This window comes from Chenopodium quinoa, unplaced genomic scaffold (assembly GCF_001683475.1).
Source record: "Chenopodium quinoa cultivar QQ74 unplaced genomic scaffold, ASM168347v1, whole genome shotgun sequence".
Taxonomy (NCBI): Eukaryota; Viridiplantae; Streptophyta; class Magnoliopsida; order Caryophyllales; family Amaranthaceae; genus Chenopodium; species Chenopodium quinoa.
In genome coordinates this window covers 145,209-171,007 of record NW_018743697.1, presented here as the reverse complement: position 1 = coordinate 171,007, position 25,799 = coordinate 145,209, and the positions used below count along the sequence as shown (strand labels likewise).

At 34.4% G+C, this 25,799-nt stretch overlaps 1 protein-coding gene across 1 annotated transcript; it reads right to left on the bottom strand.

The window, feature by feature from the left end:
* Nucleotides 1-2,320: 2,320 nt before the first annotated feature.
* Nucleotides 2,321-13,730, bottom strand: LOC110683999 (coiled-coil domain-containing protein SCD2-like). Its single transcript, XM_021860392.1, has 17 exons — nt 13,374-13,730; nt 12,748-12,914; nt 8,799-8,871; nt 8,627-8,668; nt 8,483-8,545; nt 8,018-8,067; nt 7,917-7,944; nt 7,385-7,456; nt 7,168-7,278; nt 7,022-7,082; nt 6,624-6,740; nt 6,422-6,543; nt 6,275-6,332; nt 5,937-5,978; nt 5,452-5,492; nt 3,593-3,719; nt 2,321-2,775 (listed from the first exon to the last, which is right to left on the bottom strand). Exons 1-17 carry the CDS (start codon nt 13,728-13,730, stop codon nt 2,633-2,635), a joined length of 1,674 nt encoding a protein of 557 aa, XP_021716084.1. The 3' UTR covers nt 2,321-2,632.
* Nucleotides 13,731-25,799: the final 12,069 nt, after the last annotated feature.

Sequence of the window (25,799 nt, the reverse complement as noted above, 5' to 3'; positions counted from 1 at the left end):
AATTTTAAAATAAAATTGTACGGAGTAGAACATTTCGGTTTTATTTATAAATTTTCGTTTCTTTAGAAACTGAAACAAAGAAGGATAAATTGATAATTGGTTTTAATTTCTCCTAAAAAAAATTGAAAAAATAAATAACATAGTTGAACCAGATCTAAAGGATTATGTACAATTTGACAAAAAAAAACACATCAAAATACAATTAGAAATCAAAGCACCAAATTAAAAACAAACAACCACCACCCTTCGAATTGAACACTGAACTCCAAAACATAAACTCTCTGTTTTGCTCAAATTTCGAACAATTCTGAGCTCAAATAAAGAGAAGAGGTATACTTGTAGAGTTGCTTGTAGTATAGTAGGACCCCTTGTTTTTCTTTTGATTATGTCGTTTCAGACATTGATGGAATTGTTTAATTTGTTCCTCTTTCCTCTATGTTGAGCTCAGTAATGGAGGCCATTAATGGAGAAGAAGTGGTGAACTAAAGGGTTTGGGATAATGGGTCGCCGCTGAAAAGTCGCGAGAACCAAGAAGCGCCGACGGTTAAGCAGCCGTGAGGAGGGAAGTCACAACCGTGAGGTGGAGGAAGCTGAAATCGTGAGCCGTAGCTGGTAGAGGAGATATGAGAGGAGAGAGAGAGAGGCGGTGGGCGGCTGTTTGAGGGGAATGAAAATAGGGTTTGGGCTTTGGGGGGTTTTTTGAAACTTTGTAACATGTTAGAAATAAAAAATAAAATATTATAAAAAGAGTCATATTTTCGGATATTGGATATCCGAAAATTGGATATCCGATATCCAATTTTTTCGGATTGGATATCCATTACTAAATTAATTTCGGATCGGATATCCATAATTTTCGAATCGGATGCAGTTCGGATTTTCAGATAGTTTTGCTAAGCTCTATCATATAGGAGAGTATCCTTTTACAAATCAAACCAATTTGATTTTAATTTTATTTATTTTTGAATCTGAGGAAGAAAATACTTTAGGTGGCTAGGTGCCCCTTCGCACAAGGGGGGTAAGTCAAATTAATTTGATTCCACTTACAAAGAGAACAAAAGGAGAAAGAGCAAAATCATACAAAATGTCACCCGACCTTGAGGTTAAAAGGCTTTGATTGGCAAAACAGGCCGCAGAGGGTAGATTTTAGTTGTTGAGCCGCGAATAGCTATCAAAGTAACGTGTAACAGTCAAGTAGTAGCGAAGAAAAGTTAATTGTTTAAGTAGTAGTTGATAGTATTAGTGTTAGAAATAAATACAAGTAGTTTAAAATATCAAAACAGAAGGTATTTTTGTAAAAGTAACTATAATTTGACAAACTTTACTATTACCTTTGAAATGCTAATACAATTAACATTTGAGAAACACTACCCAAGCAGTATTTTTGGGCAAGTTCGGCAAACTTAGTTGTTTTAGTAGCTGATAATTGTATTAGTCGATGTTAGATGTCAACGAGTAGATGTTAGAGACAATTGTCAAAGTAGTTGTTTGGTGATTAGTGAAAGTGTACGACACAAACTAGTTGAAATTATACAATAAATTTAAATAATAAAGATATTAAAGGAAATATAGTAACATTTGACAAACACTATTTCAAAAACTAAAAAACCATTTATACAACTATTAAACCAAGCTTGCTTGGAGATGGTAGACACTATGTACAGTCACAAGTTCAAACCCTACCATCTACACGTGTTTGGGAAAGGGGGAATTCCCTTACCTCCCCCTCTACTCTCATCTCTCATAAAGCGATTTAGCTAGGTCAAATCACTAATACTCCAAAGTTTGTAGCCGAACATACCTTACACCTATTCGCTACCTTGTCAAACACTCTAATATTTCTAACAAGTGTTTTAACCCAGTTAAAGTGTTAATTGTTTCTTAAAACACTATCGCTGAACATAATGGGTGCCTAAAATTATTTTGATCAAAAGGGAGCAATTCTTATAAAATCTTCACTGTCTATTAATGTCGAAATTCTGTTTATAACAAACTTGCGCCATTTTATGTCTACTATGCCCTCCAAAAACAGGTAAGAAAAATCCTACTGAAACTGCGCATATCACAAAAACTGGAACTTTTTTTCCTCTGAGAATATTGAAGACCAACCACTAAGAGGGAAACCACAAGAGACCATGTTTCAACAAACATCATAGAAAGCTAGTTATGGTCTAAAACCTGTAATCTATAATCCCATTCTATTTTAAACCAATATGTAGAATAAATCGTGTCCAAACTCGATAAATCAAAGAATCAAATTACATCCGAAAATGGAGAAAAGCAAAGATCAAAGGGTGATAGAAGACTATTGTACAAAGTATAAACATACAGTAAATCTAACTGCAATTCTATAAATTTCAAAAATTACTGCATTTGCAAGATTTTATACAAGCACTTATATTACACACCCACTTTACAAGGATTCTTGATTTCTTGTTCAACGATATCAAGAGACTAAGCACGTACACGATGCCACCAACCTCTACATTTCGTTTTTCAAAGGTATAAAAAATAAACTGTGAACTGAAAAAGAAAAAAAAAAAAAAAAAATGCCAGCCATAACATTTAAACTAACCTAGAGAGAGGTTGAAAATTGAATTGTTTACCAAGCAGTATAGCAGGAGAAAGTCCATCATGTAGAATTCTCTGATTCGGCATCATGTTTGTGATTGGCAACTTGCGATGAAGGTGAATGATGTTCCATCTCTTTGCGAGATGTTTCCCACAGTTGTTGTTCTAATCCAAGTTTCCTTAACTCAATCAAACCACGTTCAACTGACACACAAGTATTCACGTCAAGACATTTTTAAAAGGTTTGGGTAAAAAGATAATAAGATATTCCAAAAAGAATGGCAGATTTGAGACAAACTGAATGGCAGATTTGAGACAAACTGCTTTTAACAATAATAACATCTAACCTAAAATGCACACAATTGACCACTAGAGTTATATGAAGAGTGCAAAGCCAAGCTAATAATAAATAATAAATGTTTAAATTTATATATGTTGCTAAAGAGCATCAATAAATAACATACAATGTTGTCCATATCAGAATATATCTCAAGCACCTTCACATCATCATCAAACACACTTTATTAGAACTTTTTCACTATATTGATTTGCTTTACAATCCTCAATTGTTTTCATCGAAAACAGATCCAAAAACCCTAACTGGAATGACCAACAAACTTTAAGCAAATGTAAATATACTACCAACCCACCATCAGTTTAATAATCTGATCCAACTTTTAGACTTATGCTCATTTTGGGCAAGGCACGACTGATTAGACACAGTTAGCATGGCTTGACAACTGAATTGGGAGCCCACTTTTGCACTTACATGTAGATGAGGACAATCATACTGATACTTAACACGTACAAAGTTTTAGTTAAAAAGCAATGGGATACAGTAACTACAGTTAGGAAACAAGCTTCTACATAATTGTGACCAGAACTTGCCTTCCTTGGCAAAAAACACCTTAATAGAACTTCAAAAGTAAACCATCATTCACTATAAATTTGGATCAAAATGATCTTCAATGCAATATGAACACAGTAGATACATTTAGAAGATTAGTATAAGAGCAAATACCATCGACTGCATCCTGCAATGCTGGAGACTGACCGCTGCGGCTGGTCCATAATTGAAGTCTCTCTTCAGCAATGTCCTCCTCAACCTGGTGATCTCTTGCTCTTTTCCAAAAATACGTCATCCAGGCCTAGGGATATAAAATAAACATGAAACCTTTTCAAGTCCCAAATCAATATCCAACTATAACTTGAACATTTACATAAGAGGGAAAGGGGGAATTGATTACCTCCCTGTTCTACCTATCCTCTCATCAGCATACGTAAAAAAACATAGCCAATTAGTGCATTTTGTGCTTTATTTAGTAATTATAACTGGACGAGCAAAGAAATTCTGACTTTCATTTACAAGTCAGTCTCAGCTCGTTTAGTTATCCTGTCATCCTTATAGCTAGAGGTGGGAATTTGGTCGTTCAGATCGAGTCAATTTGGGTTGAGTCACTTTTGGGTAAGACCCATTCAGATTGATTTCAGGTTCTAACCAGTTCATGACTGGTCTGGTCGGGTCATATTCAGTTCTTTTGCCAATATGTTTATTTGTAATAGAATAATCATTACTAGGAAGCATTGATTGTCGGTTTAATTGGGGTTGGGCAGGGTTGGATTAAACCGGGACAGAATTGGTTCAAGTGACTTCGAGTAGAGTTCAGGAATTTCAGGTTGGGTAATCAGACGTGTTAATAGATCAGTTTTAACAGGTCTTGCTGTCTTGTTCCATAGATCCATGGCTTGCATGAGTCAAACATGGAGTTCCAACTCAATGCTAACCAGACCCCAAACGATTTTACAATTAAGACCATCTTCCAATTCTAAAAGTTTCAGCCACAGTATCTTCTAGGCAATAGTTAGCCTTTAATCAAAGAACTAGTGCTAGTTCTTTGTGATGCAGCACCTGTTTCTTGCTTAATTTACCCCCAACCCTACAGCTTATTCACCACCACACCTGCGGCATGATCAGTGTCACTGTATAGTAAACTTAGTAGCAATAATATCTTGGCATCATTTAGTGAATCCTTGTTCCACAATGTTAGAGCATTCTAGGCCATATTATAGAAGACAGACCAACTAATCCTCCCATGAAGGCCCATTATAAAACTCAGCAACCTTTTATCACATTGGTATAAATTCAACTAATTATAGCATCGATTTGCAAATGACAACTGTTTCCTATCTCAAACTCGCCAAAACTAGCAGATAACTGGCCCCACCTTCAAGAGCCAAGTATAAAGGTATAAAATTGTAAAACCAACATAAGGAAATTTTTCAAATTCTTTCTTTCCTTTTCCTGCTACTTATTCTCTCTTTTTATACTACACTGCCTTAAACCAAACAGCTCTGGAAAAGGGAATTCATATTCACATTACCTTCAATTCTCAAATCAACAATACCAATCCCCACCTTCCCAACTATCTCTCGTTCTTTACTCTTGCTCCCACAAATCAAATTACATAGCCATGGCTCATCTAGGCAATCTATAATTCGCAGTAGTCAAAGCTGAAATTTAATTCAACCACATGGGCAAGGTTCGATACCACTAACCCGTATCTGAAAGGGAAGTGAAATGATGGAGATGAAGTGGCCTGTTGAATAAAGTAAAAAGTTCCACTGAATAAGGGAAGGGGATAGCAGGACAAAGTTTCCAGAACAATTATCCACCCACTGTATTGCAAAATGTGCTTGGAGGTTGTAACATTAGGTCGCAATTGGACACAAGGTCATTATCAATTAAATTACAATTTTAGGTACACATAAAATTGGACATAATTTTAGGTACACATAAAGTGTGTAATAACAACCTTGAGTATACCAGTCTAAAATGACACTACTCAATATTCTATCATATAGTGCTATATTGAAGCATACCTCCTTGAAAAGTACATCATCTGTTTCCTCTTGACTCAATTCTGCAGTAAAACAATTTTTGCGAGTACATTAACACCAAGATATTAGAAATTAATTCACCACAACATAAACATGCATTATGCATAAACCAGAAATACTCCGGCTCAGATACATCAGTTTCCCGCAAAATAGGAAAGATGATAATATATTGACTTCTTTAACTCTTTGAGGGAATTTTCTTCTCAGGTCTTAGTTACCTAACATTGACTGTGAACCACAGAGGGTATGCAACAAAAGTTTTAACCTGTAAACCGACCAGATTTTATAGATAATATCATTCAATTAACAATTGTTCCCCAGGTTTTAAAGCAGTAAGATACAGCTTGTGTACCCATAATGTCTACAATAAACAGACATTAAAATGCGATATAAACAATTTATACCCATGATGCCTACAATAAACAGACATTGAATGCGATATAAACGATTTATATGAAGTCCATTACCAAATGACTCCATAAACTTGGGATCAGCAGCCACTTTGAAATCTGGAAATAAAACATTGAATGAGGGAAGGTAAATGTGGGCTCTAAATCATCATAGTGATGAAATAAGGAACAAGAAAAATAGATTTAAGTTAGAAAAACTTAAAACTAATAGACATATCAGCCCAAAATAAGTCAAATAAGCAATACAATTATACATTTGCATCTGCTCCACCCACCAAAAACAAACAAAAAAGAAAGAAAATAGAGGAACACTTCAAGTTGGAACTTTATGTTTTTACTACTAGCCAATACAAGATACTAAAAATTATACAAATCTACAGAAGTATTGAGCAAACCTCGGACTAAATTTGGGCGTCTTTTTTGTGCCATTGCCAATGCAACTGCATCCTCTATCTGAAATGAGATGTAAATTTTGTTTAGGTCTAATAAAGGGAACTGCAAAAACCGACAGTCCATTAAAGAGCTTGACATTGAAGATAAACCTTTAAGGAAGCCATTTCCCTTAAACCCATTTCTACAGAAAGCATAGTTTCAATGTTTCCCTCCCCAGTAAGATCACTGGTCTCTCTGCCCGATTTGCTCCCTTTACTTGAATCGCTCTCACCTGCAACAAATAATGAGCTAGAACATCTGTTCGCTAAAAATTGCAAACAAATTTAACAGAAAAGAGAACTATCAACTAACCTCTATTCACAAAATCCTCCTTAGCCTTCTGTCCTGCAGATATGACAACTTCAAATGGAAGAGGAGCAAATCTAGACCAATGTTCATACTTGGACCCAGCTATATCGGCACAAATGCCTGCATGTAGCAACAAAGAGATGCATCAACACTAGATGCATAAGAATATCTTATTATTCAGCAACCACCAATCTTTCCAGCATAGTGATTCTTCAAACAGACGAAAGCGATTGCTGGCACAAAATTTTTGTACACAGCATTATGCAACCTTTTCACAGACAACCAACAGAAAAATGAAATCAAAAGCAGCCATAAGTGCAATTGTAAGCCTGAATGCCCCCATGCGTCTAACAATATTAAGCCACTATCTCTTTATATAGAGAACACAATAGGAGTCATACCATACTGCACAGCCAAGCCCCAGTAACGAGCAAGCCAGCACCTTTTAAGAACAACTTCCTCCTACATGTCAGAGGAAATTTGTCAGTTTCTATTCATCATCCTGTAAACATGTAATGAGCATAGATTTAAATGGTAAATTACAAACCATCTCTTCCTGGGTCAAAACCATTCTCTTAGTCATGGTGCGCATCGATTTTGCCTCAGACTTAGCTACTTCAAGCTTCTCCATTGTTGCAGCAGCCTCCATTCTTAGGTTCTAACAACATCAACGATGATGATGATGATTTATTATAATACAGTATAGCTCACACAAGCACTATACTTTAGGAAGTCCATTGCAAACTTTGCTAAGTAGATTTTACCTCAATTTCTGAATGCAAAGTCTCCATTTCTGCTTTGCCTTCCCTGCGTTGTTTTGCAGCTGCAAGGGCAGCCTACCAAACAGTTGAAGCTCAACTTATCAGAAACTTTCCCTAAACAGATTTTTTTTATCAAACTAGTAGCAGATGTGCCAAGGAACATATGCATTCAGTGGTAAAGCCTTAAAAATTATTTTTGAAAGTGCCATGGAGTGTGCATGTCTAACTAAAGTTTTAGGAGCTTCCACAGGCTTATGTGAGTCTCGCGAGATATAGAAAGCAGAGAACCCTCAGAGTTTTAGCATCCATGGTTTTTTTGCAGTGCATTGATGTAAAAAGTAGATAGAACTTTTTTCTGTAAAATCCATTATTTATGCAAATTAATAAGGTTGCTTTCAATATTTACAAAAAAAAAAAAAAAAAAAAAAAAAAAAAAAAAAAAAAAAAAAACACAAGAATTTCAAGCCCCGCACCAATGGAAAATTTTGGTAAGTTAGAAAACTAAAATATTAACACAATAAGAGCCTATACACACCTCTCTTTGACGTAGTGCTGCTTCCTTCCTGTAAAGAATCACAATGAGTTCATGCAACACAATCATTGTAGCTGAGAGATTAATATCAGAAGTAAAGTTACCTGCTCAACAATTTAGCTTCCAGAGATAAACCTTCTCCCATAGATGCAACCTGTCAGTAGTCAGTACGAAAAATTTAAGATGTTATCGGATACATAATCTCATTCAAAACATGCTTATATATACTTCATGAGCCAGCTAAAATCTAAAGCACAAAACTCTAAATACATAAAGATAGAAGCAAACATATAAACTTCACAAAACATCAAGATAGAAAATTCCCTATAAGAGATGGAATTATCGCATTTGCAGCTGTGATGTTGAACAATATTAGTTATTTATGATGATAGTTGCCCAAATAATACCTAAGATAGGAATATATTCCCACAGGTTAGAAGTATATACTTGCACTTTAAACAACTTATAGAGTGTAGAAATCAAGTTCAGTGAAGACTACATTTTTAGACTCCATCTTGTCAAAGTAAGAGCTGCAAACAGAAGAATTATACCTAGCCAAGGATACAGACCTGTCTTTCAAGTTCTCTTGCTCTGGCCTCTGATTCTTCGCGTTTTCTCTCGGCTTCTCGAAGCTGTAATAGGTGTAAAGATTCTTACATTCAAGACCAACCTAAGGCACTTAACTATTTTCTTTCAAAGGGCAGGGAATATACCTGTTCAAGAACATTTTCATTCTCTTGTTGTAGCATATCCAACTGCAGTAAGAGAACATATCATCTTAGAGAGCATTTTTATGCCATTACACTTCATAACAGTTATGGATACAGCACATATCAATAGATTAATAAAAGAGCTTAATTAAACATCATTGCAAGTTTCACATACTTCATCGAGAAGAGCAGCATCCTCTGGTCCGCTTCCCGAATCTCTCAATTTGAGATGACCAAAATCTGGAAACCTAGTTATTTCACAGCCAATTTTTTCAGTAATCTTTTTGGGGGAAAATTGTAAAGCAGACAATTTAACTTCTTGTCTACAAACAAGGTAGGGAACAACCACTACCATGCAGTATCATAGTACCATTTTTTATTAGGCCTGTTCACGGATCGGATATCCGATCCGAAATGTGTTTTCGGATTGGATATCCGAATATTCAGAAACTGATATCCAAATCCGATCCGAAAATTTCGGATATCTGATATTCGGATATCCAAAATTTTCGGATCAGATGCTTCGGATATCCATTATCCAATATTAAGTAAAATTGATTATGATTACTTTCTAAACTTCACTAATTTTACCACTTTTTTGTCGTTAAGATATACAATATATTTTAACAAAATAGTAGTCTTTTTGCAATAAAAATTATCATCAAATATATTAAGAATATTATAATAAGTTAATAATACAGGGTCATTTTTATATGAACAATTAAAAATTTTGTATATATTTCACTATTTCAGCCTTTATATTTCGAATATCGAATATCCGAAATTTTGAAAATCAATATCCAAATCCGCATCCGATATCCACTTTTTTGGATCGGATGAAAACTCGGATCGGATATCCAAAAATTCGGATCGGTTGCAGATCGGATTATTGGATTTTCGGATTCTCGGATAGTTTTGTATAGGCCTACTTTTGATGGGATCTAGGAGGCCTATATATGCACAGTTGTACCAGCTACCCCAATAGGCCAAAATATAAGGTTTAAAATTTTGAAAAACATACAGAGAGGATAATAAAGAGACAAACAATAGGCTTATAAACTAGGTAGCACGAAAACAGCCCATTTTGGAAATGGGAAAGCTGCGATCCTACGATTTAATAAATATTTTATCAATTTGTACGTATTTTATTATTGTCTACAAATATAAATTTGATAATTGAAATTTTATTTCATTAAAACGTTGTTTTTTCTTTCCTTTTTTTTTTTTTTTTTTTGAACAATCTTTTTTACTAACTTATTAGGACAAGTATGAGGCTATTAGCTAACAAATACCCTTTCGAACCAAAAAAAAAAAAAAAAAAAAAAAAAAAGAAAATAGTGAAGCTAATTAAAAAAAATTAAGCTAAGTAAATAACAAGAAGTCCACTTTATTTAGACCCACTTTATTGAGGACACCCCAATATATCTCCTTGATAAACGAATGCAGCAAATCAAGTGGCATAAGTGTATTATCTGGTGAGTTGCCAAACATTGATCATTGATACTTGGTTGTTGATTTTATTCAAAATTGCCAAGAAAGGAGAAAGTAGTGGGCCTCACATAGTCACATGTCTGAGTAGTTTGTTGATTTCATTACCAAAATGCCACTATATTTGTACACCATGCTTATCAGGGAAATAAACTTGGAATTTTCCCACATTATCAGCCTACGTTATTTATCCCACTGTCACATATATTAATACAAATTTCATGTACAGCCGCAAAAAGGGAGACACATATAGCTCATAAGCAGTGTATAAAAAGGCAGCGATTAGGGTACAGCGCTTTTTTATGGCTCCAGGCGAGGTGCATTCAAAGAGGTGCACCTAAGGCACATGAGGCACACTTGAGGTGGTGCACCTCAGTAAATTTATATTGTACGCCTCAATTCAAAGAGGTGCACCTAGGCGCAACAGGACCTTATCGATCTATGAGCCTTGAGCCATTTTATACATTGCTCATGAGCAAAGAGAACCACGAGAAGATAAAGAAGGTGGAAATTGACCCGCCACGAAACCTTTTCAGCACACACGATTCAAAAAAACATATTTTTTGGCACGCTGAAGGGACAATGGAAACGTTTCCAATTTACTGATCTGAAAGATTTCGGCCGTATTTCTCGGCGTTTCTGGCTGTTTTCCATTTCTGAAATGGCGAAAATTTACCCTCCACTCCTCCAGCCACTTCCGTGCTTCATAGCTCATAAATGAGTCACTGTTTTGGAATATATTCAAAATAATTGGGACAGTGGGTCATATTGGCAATGATGACTTCCAACTTTTGCTTCCCATGTACAAAAATTCTATAGATTGAGAAAATGCTAGAATAAAATCTATAACTAATACAAGAATGCCTTATGGAAACTGAAACCAATATGCATCAAACTCAACAAAAGGTTGTTTGTCTCTATATTTTGAAATGTCTCTAGGTAAAAGTCTTACCTTTCAGGCAGCAATATTCTATTTTATAAGTATGAGGCAGAATAAATGTTTCATACCCACTTTCACGGGTGAAAGGTGAGAATCGAAGTATTAGGGAAAGTGGGAGTTGAAATGCCATGACTAAAACTTTGAGAGACAATAGGCAGGAATGAGAGCTCCAAACTTTCTATCCACCAATTTATTACCTTCCACATCCATCATCAATAAATGACCATCAATACCAACATGCAGAAATGGTACGGGAAGCGGGAAGGTCATTCCACAATTCTGGTGCACCAAATACAGCAACAATTTTTTTTTTTTTTTTGGCTTAGGCAGACGCAGAAAAGATTCATCCACCATCCCCTTGACCTAGAAAAAAAGAATGTTGGGACTTAGGAAGCATTTTTTGGGGGAGAGGTGGTCAGGTATAAGAATGGGCCTCAAGTCAGGCTTCTTATCTCAAAAGAGAGACCAACCCATCACAACAGCCAAGTACCTTGAGAATTGGGTGGGGGGAGAGAGAGGGGGGATCAAAAGTTCACAACAGCCGAGTACCTTGAGAATTGGGGCGGGGAGAGAAGGGGAGGGGGTGGATAAAAGAATTCTACCTCAAGATGCCCCTAGTAAGACTTGATCCCATGAAGAACAGGTCTTACCAATATTGACCAACCCACAGAGGAAGAAAAAAATGACTCTGATAGTCAGCATGGTGACAGGAAAATCATTTTGTTCAAATGAGACAACGGCAATTTCAACCCCTCATCCCTGAGACATCAGAGTCATAACCTTTATTTGAAGTTAAAATCCTTCTATTCCATGGTTTCCCTCTCTCTATGTAGCACTTCCACATCAGTCACCACCAGACTTTAAAGTCATCAAGGTATATGATTGTTCTTATGAAATAAATAAGCCCAAAGCTTCATGTCCCATCCTATGACACGCTAAGGGAGCATTTACTTCACCTAATTTTCATTCTTCTGAACTTACTAAAATTTACAAGACATTATTTTGAACTTAGTGAACTCTATTGTCTCAAACTAGGCTCCCTCTAAGTAGTGTAGGGGATTGAAAGGGCAAAGTATATAGCCTTAGCCCTACTGATAGAAACAAATTGCATCCTAAAACCCATGATTTGAAACGCAATTGACTTCACAAAATATACAATGAACAAGAAGTATGTTGAACCATTATTATTCCATTCACCATAAACAAAAGCAGGAAATATAGTTAATAATGACTTTCAGATCCACTAATTAACAATCAAAGAGTATATTGGTGTGATCAGCTAACCTTCTCCAACAATTGCAACCTAGTAATATAGACTATAGGTGATGTAAGAAATAGATCCTCTCTATGTGCATTGTCATGAAATTATTGACACTGATTCAAAATGAAATGAATGACAGAACTGTCAGCATAAAGCTTCCTATAGGAAATTTCTCATAAATTATTTTAACAAAATGTCAGAGTATGTGCTCCTTGCTTCAACAGCTTTTTCATGGGGGTTTTCTTTGCCAAATATTCAGCATGGCAGGCAAAGTAATTTGTAACTTTCAGGGCTTTTTAATATTATATACTTCATATGTTCATACTTGATACTTTGTATATAATAAAAGACTGTTTGTCTGGGCCTAAGTATCACATATGGAGTACTAATCAAAGTAGATATTACTATAAAACATCAAACATAAAGCTCTTGTACCTTTTGTCTGATCTTGCCTTGGAAGTGGGAAGTTCTACCGGTTGTATCGCAGCAGGGGATTTAATCCCCACTTTAGAAGGTTGTGTCACTGCAGGCTGTCGAGTTGGCCTTCCAGCTGACGTCGAACGTACAGAATGAGTGTTGTGATCTACATAGTTCCTACCTAACTAATTCAGCCATGCAAAAACATCTAATCAGTCCACTAATTGATTCAATCACCTCACAACAAACCAACTGCATTAAACCATAGCTCAATTCACCACCACAATTGGAAATATTATCACATAAACTCTGTATAATTTCAATCAAACAGGCAATTCCACTAGTTAAAAACCACTACAGAAGTAAAATACAAAAAACTACACGTACTTCGTAGCTCAGTTGGTTAGAGTCTCGGCGACTATAACCAATACCTAGAATCAAATCCCGTCTGCATCATTTCCATTCTAATACGGACATAAAAATGCAAAACACGGGTTTGATCAAAGCAAAATAAAATTAAAACTACTCCTACTCTGTAGTGATAATAACCAATACCTAGAATGCCTACGTCATTTCCATTCTAACACGAACATAAAAATACAAAACACGGATTCAATCAATGCAAAATAAAGCAACAGGATTACCGCAGGAGACGGAGCACGATTACTAGGCCGGGAAAACCCATTAGTAGAATTCTTCGAAGGCGGAACCAAAGACGGCGGAGGACCAAACCGTAACCCAAGATCGACATCACCGTCATCGTTATCATCATCATCATCATCGGTAGCAGTTTGAGTAGCCATAACCTGCGCTAATCGGCGAGCAGCGGCTTTAGCGGCAACATTCTGAGTTCGTTTAACAGTCGAGTAACCGCTTCCGAGGCGTGAGCTAGGGTGCGCCGGAGACATCGCCGGCGACACCGAGTCGTTGCTGCTGGAGTTTGTCGAGTTGCTGCTCCACTGCCGTGTGTACACCGGACTCAACGCTCTTCTCCGATCCATTACTTTCTCTCTCTAGGATGAATCAATGGAAGTTGAATTGAATTGAACTTTACTCTGAAGAAATTGAGTTGAAATTGAGTTTTGAAATTGAATTGAAAATGGAGGAGAGGGAATTTAGGGTTGAGTGGAGAAGTAGATCTTTGGAAATTGCGGGAAAATCGGGAGGAGAGAGAAAGTGAGGGCGGCGTGGAGGAGAGAGAAAGTTGCCGGAAGGAGAGAATTCCGGTGGAATTAGATGCGTGTGTTGTGTTTTATAAAAATGGGTGAAACTTAAGATTTTAGATTTTTGGCCGAAGAACACGAGAACGAGCTTTGTGTGTATGTGTGTGTGATGTGATTTGATGTGACGTGTATTGTGGCCAAAGACCATGTTGACCGATCCACTGCACGATTTGCCTCTCTAAAGACGTTCTGGATACTCAAATTGCAAAATCGAGAAAGGAGAAAACGAGCGTTTTAGATAATTTGCTTGATTTGAAAAGGTACTGTCCAAATGTCTTGTATTGAGTTGATGACTAATAGGTTATCACCTTCATTTTCAATTTATAAATGCCCCGTAAAAAAAAAAATTATGAATGCCACATTGAAGAGGTAGTTGGACTCCTTTATGCAAATGTATCATTAGTAGCTTCTGCTATAAATATATTGGTGTTACCGAGGTTGAACGTAGATGCCTTGATAAGTGCTCCACTGCTATTTCAAATGATGATTCCTACTGTTGCTTAGTTATTATGAACCGAATAGTAATGTGTATGACCCTACAACTTGTGTATTGCACATGTTTATGTAGGATTGAGCTGAAAATTATGGCCTTATTTGATAAATGACTTTTGCTTGGTCTTTTGGCTTTTAGTTTTTCATTATAGTCAAACAGCCAAAAAAAGTGTTTGGTAAATGACTTTTTTATTGGCTAAAAAGTTGGTTTTTCCACCAAAAATTAAAAGTTAATCTTACTAGTTTTTTGATATTGGCTTTTGAGTTTTTTACCTTTAAAATTACTTTCCTATCCTTACTTTTAATTAATACGTAGTAATTAATAATTAGCAGTGTCTAAGATAAAACTGTCATTTAATTTGTTAAGGTAGGTGGAGAGAGGAGAGAGAATAGAGGTAGCGAAAGAGATTAAATAAATTTTGTTGGTTTTATAGGTTAAAGTTCATTTTAGATGTTTTGAGAAGGCTACCATAATAATTAGGATTATTTTGAGTTAATCAAAAGTTGATTAAAATGAGAAGACTAGCTTGCTATAGTATTGAAATGATTCTTTTCAATTTTTCTTATTTCTTTTCTCTATTATACTTGTACTTCTTTTAAAAAAATATGCATTATATCAACTCATATGCATATGACTATAATCTACTCCGTATTTATTTATAACTATATGTCTATACGGTAAAATACTATCTACACATCAATAATATAACACATGTCACATGCGGAAAGACTCTCCGTCATATAACACATTAGATGAAGCCCGTGCATGTACGATTTGTTTGTATTTTTTAAAATAAAATATTTTATTAAATACATAAATCTGATAAACTTGTGATATTCACTTAATATTACTTGAATTTTATTATTATATATTAATTTTGTTTCTCATATTTAGATAAAATTCCTAAAATAAAAAGATAATATTCTATTTCACAAAGTTTTATATGTGGCTGGTCATACCGTGTGGTTGGGATTACTTGGTCAGGGGTTACTCTATTGGTCATAGAATTTGTTATATAACCTGGGTGCACCGTACACCCAACTAACCTAAGGTTAGTTTTTGCTCTTCATTTGATGATTAAATGAAAAACAATCATCAAAATAAAAACAAAATACTCATGGGTGTACGATACACCCGAGTGTATATAACAATCTCTCGATTGGTCAAGGGTTACTCGATCGATCAGGGGTTACCCTGTCGGTGTTTTGGTGTGTCTCAACCGCCCACACGATATGGTAAGCCACACAGAAAACACGCTTATTTTATTTTTATAATTTAACCCAACTAACCTAAGGTTAGTTTTTGCTCTTCATTTGATGATTAAATGAAAAACAATCATCAAAATGAAAACAAAATACTCATGGGTGTACGATACACGCGGGTGTATATAACAATCTCTCGGTTGGTTAAGGGTTACTCGATCGATCAGGGGTTACCCTGTCGGTGTTTTGGTGTGTCTCAACCGCCCACACGATATGGTAAGCCACACAGAAAACACGCTTATTTTATTTTTATAATTTATATAAAATTTCAAATCGAAAATAAATTGCAATTCTTTTTTTCATAACATTTTTTTTTGTATGTGACGCTCTAAAATATCTTGAAAAAACCATCCTTTATGTAATTTTTGTAAAGATTATTATAATGTTGGTTCCATTAATCACCTAAATAAATCATTTAATTTTATTCATGATAAATTTTTTTTAAAAAATAATAATCTTATGTGTTGTTCTGATAATTTTTTATTTTTATTGTAATCCTATGTAGCTCTTTAAAAAAAACTAATTTTACGTGGCACAATCCTATTGTAGTGTTTTACAAATATTAATTATGCGTGGTAATTTTTTTTTATATTATAATCCTACTTTAAAAAAACTAATCTTACGTGGCATAAATGTATTATAGCGTTTTAAAAATATTAATTCTACACGGCGCTCTAATAATTTTTGTAAAAATTAAATATGTGGCGCTCTAAAATCTCGGGAAAAAACTCCCCTTTATCTATATACTAGTTTTGTACCCGGGCGATGCCCAGATAGTTGATAAAAGTTTAGGATAAACTTTTTTGGATTGAATGTTCAATACGATCCTATAATCTCTTTTGATAATGCAGGATATTTAGACATAATGAACTGAATATATTTTATTGAACTGAAATTATTTTTACTGAACCAAAAGTATTTTTACCAAAACAAAAATTATTTTTCATGATTAAAACTTATTTTCACTAATTCTCTATTATTTTTGTAAATAAATTAAATATATTATAAATGAATCATATTTTAAAGAACTTTTTAAAACAAATTTTATGATGGAAATAGTACCGAATTATAAGATATATTTATTAAAAGTTATGATTAATTTTGTATATATGAAATATTAGAAGTATATCGATAATAAAACTTTATACAAAATTTTAATCTTTAAATCTATCCCTTACTTAGTATCGTATGTGTCACAATAATACCTATTTGTCGCCTACCTGGCGTTACACTTGGCGAAAAACTGGAATGTCAAGTGTCACTGTCTCGTGGCCTGGCTGCGAGACCAGCATTATTTATTAGTGACGTATTATATGATATTAGATTGTTTTTGTTTACTATGTGAGAATAATTAAATTGGTCTAATGACTTGGCATAAGAATTAATCAAAAAGGCGAACTAAATAAGGCTATATTTGGTTTACCTTATTATTGTTTATTGGCTAATCTGATTTGAACTTCTTTTTTGTTTAGCTAATCTGATTTGAATTTTTTGTTTATATCTAAATTTATTTTTCTAATCGGATTTGACTTGCACACTTTTTTTTTTTTTTTTAATATATATATGATCTTATATGAATGTTTACTTTAATAACCTTATGAAATGGTCATTTTTATAATTCCATGGCCGGAATCCATCTAGGGATGAGCATAACAAGGTAACCTGTTAAAATTCCTGGGACCGAAATCAAAACCTGTTGCAACAGGTTCCTCAAATTGGGAATCGAAACCTGTTGAATAAGTTCCTGGAAATTGAGAACTGGAACTGAACCTATTCCGATTCAGGGTACCCAGTCTTGTAATATACTTAATAATTTTTTGCATAATTTTTTTATAATAAACTAGATGGTCACTAATTTATAATGTTCATAACTCGCAAATAAAACAAACTAATAGTAGTTGTTGGGAAAATTTAATACATATATATATAATTGTAACTTTGATATTTATCGTTTTAAAAAATAAGTTAGAATTAGTGTATAATTTGAATTTAAGTGATAATTTTATCAGGTTACAGGGTACCCTAAAGGTTCCGGATCTAAAAAATTGGCAGCCTACACCGGAACCTGTTGCAACAGGTTCTCCATTTTGTTACCCAAAATCAAATTTGCGGTTCCTAATAGATTCTCCATTTTGTTATCCAAAATCAAAACCTACGGTTCCTAACAGGTTCTGATTCAGGGTACTCTGATTTTTTGCTCACCCCTAGATCCATCAATGACCAACATATATAGATGCTTGCAATGTAACCTACAACATACTGAGTATATTATTACCACTTTACCAGCTAAGAAAATATTAAATTCTATATTAATTAACAATAATGGAAGGATTAAGGGAAAACTTCTTTTAAAATATTGTTAATGAGATTCAAATTAAACCCTGACCTTATTAGAAAAATAATTAAAGTCTCCAAAATGAAAAGCTGACCAACTATTCTTTAAGTTTCTAACCATCTATATATATATTTCAAACTATAGTCACCAAAATGAAAAAGCTGGCCATCTATTCGAAGTTTCTGATTTAATCACATATATTTCAAACCATAATATATTAGGCGAGGTCGTTGCAAAATATGGGATCGGATGCAAGCTAAGCTAGGCATGCTGTAAGGGCGTAAGGCACTTCAATTCTAGGAACTAGTAAGTGCGTACAACTATACATACCATAGACGGAGGGTCGAACTGCAAGCCAAGATCCCAGTCGTTTTCGTTGTCGTCATCGTAAACAATATCATATGTCGGAGTCGGATTATTAGCAATAACCTGAGCCAAACGCCTTTGAGCATCTGACTTCTCAGCACCATTTCGACGAGTTCGTTTCGAGGTGGCAAAACCCGAGCCAGTACGACGATGTCCTGGCATCACCATCACCGACGAACGTAACTCTTGATCACTGCCAATAGAAGTCATTATCGTGGACAATCGTATGACATGGAGATCGAGTTATATAATATATACAAGAATTAATAATTAGCTAGGTTTATTTAGAAGCAAAGGTACAAATAAAAAGTGATCATCGGTTTCGTGCAAAACTATACTTGCTAATATGGAGCTGCTAATTAAGAATAGGTAATTAAGAATTGGTCACCAAGTTGACTGGGTGTAGATTACATGCATACATTTGCCTTATTTTTCAAACATAAATTGGTTAATGTTCATATTGACTGCGCGCTTCAACATGATTATTTTATTTACATGAAAAATGGTTAGGTACCTAAAATATACTCCTAGTTGATTGGTGTTAGTCTCCGTTCTTTTCACTTTAAATTACTCTCTTTGTGCTTAAATAATTGAAACACTGAGTAGAATCAGTAAAATTAATTTTAGTTCAATTAAAATAAGTTTAGTTCAGCAAAATTAGGTTTAAATAATTTTTAATCCATAAAAATCAGTAATTTTGAAGAACAAATACAATAGAAAATTGTTAGTATAATAAAATCACAAACTTTCATATGTGGCTGGCCACGCCGTATGGCAAGCCATATATTTTTTTTTTTTGAAAGAATGGTCGGGGTTACTTGGTCAGTCAGGAATTACTCACTCGGTCAGGGGTTACTCGGTCAATCAGGGGTTACTTGGTCAAGGGTTACTCGGTTGATCAGGGATTAATTACTCAGTAAGGGATTACTCGGTCGGTCAAGGGTTATTCGGTCGGGGGTTACTCGGTCATAAGTTACTTGGTCGGTGAGGGTTTACCTGGATAGGGGTATGATTACTCGTGTGTTAAATTAGTTTGCCACACGGTGTGGCTAGCCGCAGACAAAAGTTACTGAAAATATTTTACTTCAATAAAAATAATTTCAATTTTGTAAAAATAATTTAATTTGAGAAAAAATAATTTAAATTAAAGTAAAAATAATTTGATTTCAATAAAAATGTAACTTACTTGGAATATGATATATGAAAACTAAATTATTCACATAATACCCTTTGACTTTCATCTGTGATTATTTTGTAAGAATAAAAATATTTCCGTGGGGTATTTTTATGATTGTCTTCGTGTATTATACTTGTAAAAATATTGAATTCTTATAGTTTTTAGTACGTAAATGACATTTAAAGTTATGTGCATTGGTATTTGAGAAGCGTGAAAGTCCAACATTACACATCCTATTTTTTTATTTTTTTTTTTAAAAAAAAACAACTAATATTATCAAAAAATTAATCACAAAAAAACAACTAATAATTTTTCATAAAAAATTAATCATATTACATACGGAGTATTTATCAAAGTCATGCATTATTAGAGTCCTTTCAAATATATAGTTAGTGTAAGAATTTTTAGGAACACTAGGGGAGCCCATGCACACGGCATGGCTAGCCATCACGAGGATATTATGTATTAGAACTTCAGAGTTTACAGACTTTTAGTTACCGTTGAATTACACTTGTATTAAGTTGATCAATAGACATTATATTATTATATATTTTATTATTTTGTGTTACAATGATTTTTTAAAACGATGTATTTATAAAGACAAATCAAAGCTATTATTTAATTTCATAAGTTAGGAACTTTATATATCATTCCATGACTATAGTAGAAGGGTTATGGGGAGGTGTTGTCTCTAACAAATCAATGGAAATTTGGAAAGTGTGAATGCGGTAATTAATTATCAAAAGCACCCCTTTCTAGAAATTCTTCTAGTCTAACAAGTGCAGATATACGACACTTAAGGATTAATGGCAAAACCTAGTCACTATATACGATATAGAATCCCTCATATATGTTTTCGAGTAATACAGTGAGTTGTTCAGTCAAAGTTGACTAATTAAATCATTTATTTTCTGAGAGGAAACCCACAAGACTATGTATTATTGAAACTTTTAAAAGCTAAATAAAATTCGAAAATACAAAATCCTCAATAAACACCAACACAAGGTTATGTAAAGAAATATATTTACTTGCAATTAGATGGTCTTTGGACCATATGATGGAGGAGACAGTAGATATAAAAATAGTGTGATAAAAGATCTTAGCTTTTTCCAATAAGCTTTTCATGGGATAAAATCAGAACAGTAACACAAAGAGTAAAGCAAAATATATCTTCAAACAACCTCTTTATCCAAAAACACCAGGCTATATTACACTTGTGAGACATAATAGCCGTGGGCCGAAGAACACTCCTCCACAGAGTTGCTTCGTTCGACTCCCTATAAACACGACTAAAAGAAACTATATTATAATTACTACAGCAACACCAACATAAGAACCCTCTAACAATTTATCCTTGATCATTATAATGGTCTTCCAGCAATTACTCTCCACCACCACGGAAGTAGCATTGTATATTGTATTGCATTGACATTCACAACCTAAAGACAATTTCTTTCACCTTCGCTATGCTAGCGCTCCTCGCAATTCTTACCTGACTATTGGCAGCCCACACCTCTTACAATGTAACCACACTTCGGCCAACACCATTATCCCCATATATAAATTGCAGCATCAACATCCTGGTTTCCTGCGTAATCCTGTGGAACATCCTGGTTCCTAGCATATCATAGTTAGAGGTGCTAACGATCTTTGAGCTAGTAAAATAGTCTAAATTAAAGCTCAACTGAACGGATCCTATAAGGTCACACAAAGGGCCTAGATTGAGCATAAGAGGAAGAGACCCATGATGGGCCTTAGCTTCTCCCTCTAGGTGGCCGGCCATATGGAGTAGATTAGAGAGTTTGACCTTTACTTCCTAGTCTAATTATAATATAATTATAAATACATTAGGTGCCTAGGGTAGAGTAACTCAATTAAGTGATCATAGATCAAACCCTAATTAGCAAACACAAGCCAAGCCTCTCTCAAACTCTTCCCTCTCTCACGACTCTCTCTCCTCTCCGTGCGCCGGTGTGTGTTCGATGGTGGGTGGTGGTTTGTGGTGGTGGTCGGGAGTCCGCAAAGGTGGTGATCGTGGTGTTTCCCCTTCATCCGACCAATCTAGTATTGGTGGACAGCTCATTCGAATACCGTGGACTAAGTAGAGGAGCAACGCTTGGGGCTCTATTCTTTCCTTAATTGTCAATCAACTAGCTACGAGGAGGTCACGCTTCAAAGGTATAATAATGTGATTCTTGTGTGTTATGCATGCGATCTTGTTTTAGGTACGTATGAATATGATTCATGAAATTCCGCTTAAAGTACCTAAATCCTTACAGTGGTATCAGTTAGCCTCTTACATGAACACCCTTGATTATAATAATACGATTATTTGAAGTCCATGTTCATAATTTTATAATCAATTAAGAGGGAGAATTAATTTAATTATGGTTCAATTATTATATTAAATGTGATTTAACTCTTGGAATTGATTAAATGTGATTTAATTTGCTCAAAATAGCCAAAGAAAGGACCGAAAATTTGCCCTAGAATGTTCGAAATTTTCAAACCCTAAACCCTAATTTTCGAATTTTTCGAAAACCCTAGCCCTAAATTTTGATTGTTGTGCTTGTTTTTGGTTAAATTCGATTTGCTAGGTTTCATAATTTTAATTAGGTTGATTTATGCATAAAAATGTTTTGAGTATGATCAACAATTTTAATTTTAAGAGTTAGAATTAAAATTGGAATTAATTTTATGATGAACCCTAAATTTAAAATTAAATTGGGATTTAGTTTTAATTATTGGACTGATTTAATTTAATTTTTTCAAAAGTTGTTTTAATTAAATTAAAAAAAAAAAACTTATTAAAGTGGTCGGTAGCCACGGCTGGGTAGCGCAGCCACATCTGCTGCCGATCGGGGTCAGTCCAAGAGGGAGGATGAGAATGCAGGTGGTCTGGAGGTGGCTGGGCAGTAGCCGTGCTAGCGTTGCACGTTGCTGCCTTGGTTGCTACTATTGTTGCTTGCTGCTGCCTTGCGGGGGTGGCTGCTGAAAAGCAGCCTGCCACCGTGGCTAGCTTCGGCTAGCCAACCACGGTGGCCTGCAGCCGTGCAGTACGGCTTTTTTCAAAAAAAAAATTCAAATATTTCAAAATAAAAAACAGATTTTATTTTGGGATAAAATCAATTTTCAAAGTTGATATTTTGGTGATTATCCATAATTAAGTTGTTAATTTTGGATAAGATATCGATTTATTAGGATATTTTGAGCAATATTCCAAAAGGATAATAATTAATTTAAATAATGTGATTATCCCAAAATTAAATTTGGATATAATTGATTTTAAAATTATTTTATTGGCTACTAATTAGGATAGAATCTCCTACATCAGTTAGGATAATCATGGAAAATAAATATGATTTATCTTTCCATATTAAAATAAGATTTGATTCTATCTCATACCCAATTTAAAATATATGATATTTTATAGATGGTGATTAATGAATAATATATGATATTATCTAATTACGAATTAAAAATATGAGATATTTTAGGAATTGCGTTGCCTTAATTAAGAATATTCGATATTTTAGTTTAGGCAAGCATGTTAAGTGATTTATTATATGGCACCTTTTATAATATATGATATTATTTTGCTATATATAGACTAGTATGGCCCATAGATTCTAAATACGATATGCGCATCGTGATATATTTTTGTAATCTAAATACGGTTTGCGTATCATTAAGTATTTTTGTAACTTTTTATTTATAGTAAATAGATTAGTTATTTAAATAGTTTAGTCCACACATGAAGTGAAGGCCCAAAGGAGCAAGGTGGATGGAGATCCATAAAGGTTCAAGTGAGAGCATTTCAAGATTAGTTTTCTTAGGACTAAGGGGCCATAATATGTCATGTTTTATTTTATGCATTAGTAGATTATGCATGTTAGGTTTTATTTATGTTGTTGATGATGCGCTAGAGTTCACTAAATTAATCACAACATAATAAATCTAGATCCCGGTAATATTGAGATTGCTTTTCCAATTAAAAACCCAACAACCCTTCGATAATTAACGATTGGTCATGCCAAAGTTGGGTGTCATTTTTATGTCTTAGGTAACTTGGGGTAAATCAAGTTTTACAATTTTAATTGGTTGTGCTCAACATGATTACCTAAAGAGTTTAGAATCTTGAAGCAAAGGGTAATAATTGAACATGAGATGGTTAATTATTCAACCAAGAGTTGCAATTAATAAAAAGTTTACTCACCTTGAAAATGTAATGGTTGATGGTAGGGCCAAAGTCTGGTCAATTATTGCACAAATAAAGGGTCTTGGAATTACTTAATTCAATTGGGACCATTTAATATTGAATAAAGTGCTTTAAAGTAACCTATTTAATTCATTTATGGTACTTTAATTCTATTAAACATAATTATTGAACATTGCCTTATTCTTTTGTAGATGAATAGCAATCCTGACAACACTACTTTACCACCAACAATGAGAACGAGGCTATTTTCTCAACTTCAACGATTGGGAAAACGAACTTAGAAGTGTTCTAAGGAACGAAAAGCTTGAATCTCGTTTAGACTTACCAATCGAGGGCAGATTTAGCCCAAGCATGACTCCTAAGAAATATTTAAGAAATGTTTCAGAATCTAAGAGAGTCGTGTCTGTTATATTATCTTCTATTTTGGAGGTTTGGGCTAGAAGATTTATGGACTATGAACCTTATCTCTTATTCAAATGCTTACTTGATTTTTGCAATGGAATAGAAAAGTCCCATGGTGATGGGGAATTGGATGGAAATGTCGAGGAAATCATTAACATTTTTTCCAGAAATGATGACTCTTGGACTGGAAATATTAGGCATGAAACTTTCAAGATTACTGGTGAGATTATTACCAGAAAGCTTATGCCAGGACAATCAGTTCAAATTCATGTGGATATGATGGTTCAACTATTCAATTACATGAATAAGTTAGGGAGACCATTCCAAGATCATGAGGTTCATGATATAATGCTGCATTCACTACATGATGGTTTTGATCTTGAGAAACTATCACGTGATGATGGGGATTCTACAATCAAGTTAGTTGATTTATTAAAAAATCATGCAGTGAATTATATGAAAGGGGAATGAGCCAGTGCTTCAACCATCAAGGATGTCCCCACTACGATGAATTGTGAGGTAAAGAGTTACCTAATATTCATGTTATAAACATTTTAACTTTCACTTAGGTATGTGATACCAAGTTGCAGTGCTCACATTGTTTATATTGTGCAGAAACTGCAAAAAGTGAAGCTAGCAAGGAAATGGAGCTTGAAGGTGCACGAGAATAGTTCAAGTGGCCAGAAAAGCTTGCAGTTTTAATTTCTGATTGTTTTATGATGATTTTAGACTTATTTCCGGGTTTTGTTGAGACAATTGTCAATTTTTGTTGAAATACTGAATTGGTTTACTTGTCATGGGCAAGTGTTGATCCATGGCAAGGTAATAATTGTTTTCATTTGCTAAATATGAGTTAAATTTGTTTTATGACATTGATATAAGAAGATCACAATAAGAAGCGAAAAACAGATGATTCAAAACCAACCTACTAATAACATAGTAAGGTTAGGTCACATAAACCAATCGCGCATTCCGAGTTTACAAAAGGATGAACTCTTATCCTTATTTGATTATGAATCATTTGAGAATTGTGAGTCATGCTTGTTAAGTAAGATGACCAAATCACCTTTTACAAGAAAGAGTGAAAGAGCTAGTGATCTTTTGGGACTCATACATACGGATGTGTGTGGACCAATGAGTTCAAGCTAAAGGTGGATTTAACTACTTCATTACTTTACTGACGATTTAAGTAGGTATGGCTATATTTACTTAATGAAACATAAGTCGGAATCCTTTGAAAAGTCCAAAGAATTCCAAAATGAAGTACAAAAATCAGCTTGTAAAAACAGATCCAATTAATAGAGAAGTCAGGATAAGGGAGCAGTTGAGGCGGTACGAATGGGATGGATGCCACTTTCTCTATAATCTTCCTTCTAACTGTAGGGGGACTCACGGGAATAGTCCTGGCTAATTCTGGGCTAGACATTAGTTAAAGCACTACGATCTGATCGTGGTGGTGAATAAGATTTTGACGATCATCTGAGGGATTGTGGAATTATTTCACAATTAACTCCTCCAGGAACACCACAATTAAACGGCGTGTCAGAAAGGAGGAATCGAACTTTAATTGAATTCGATCCATGATGAGCTTTA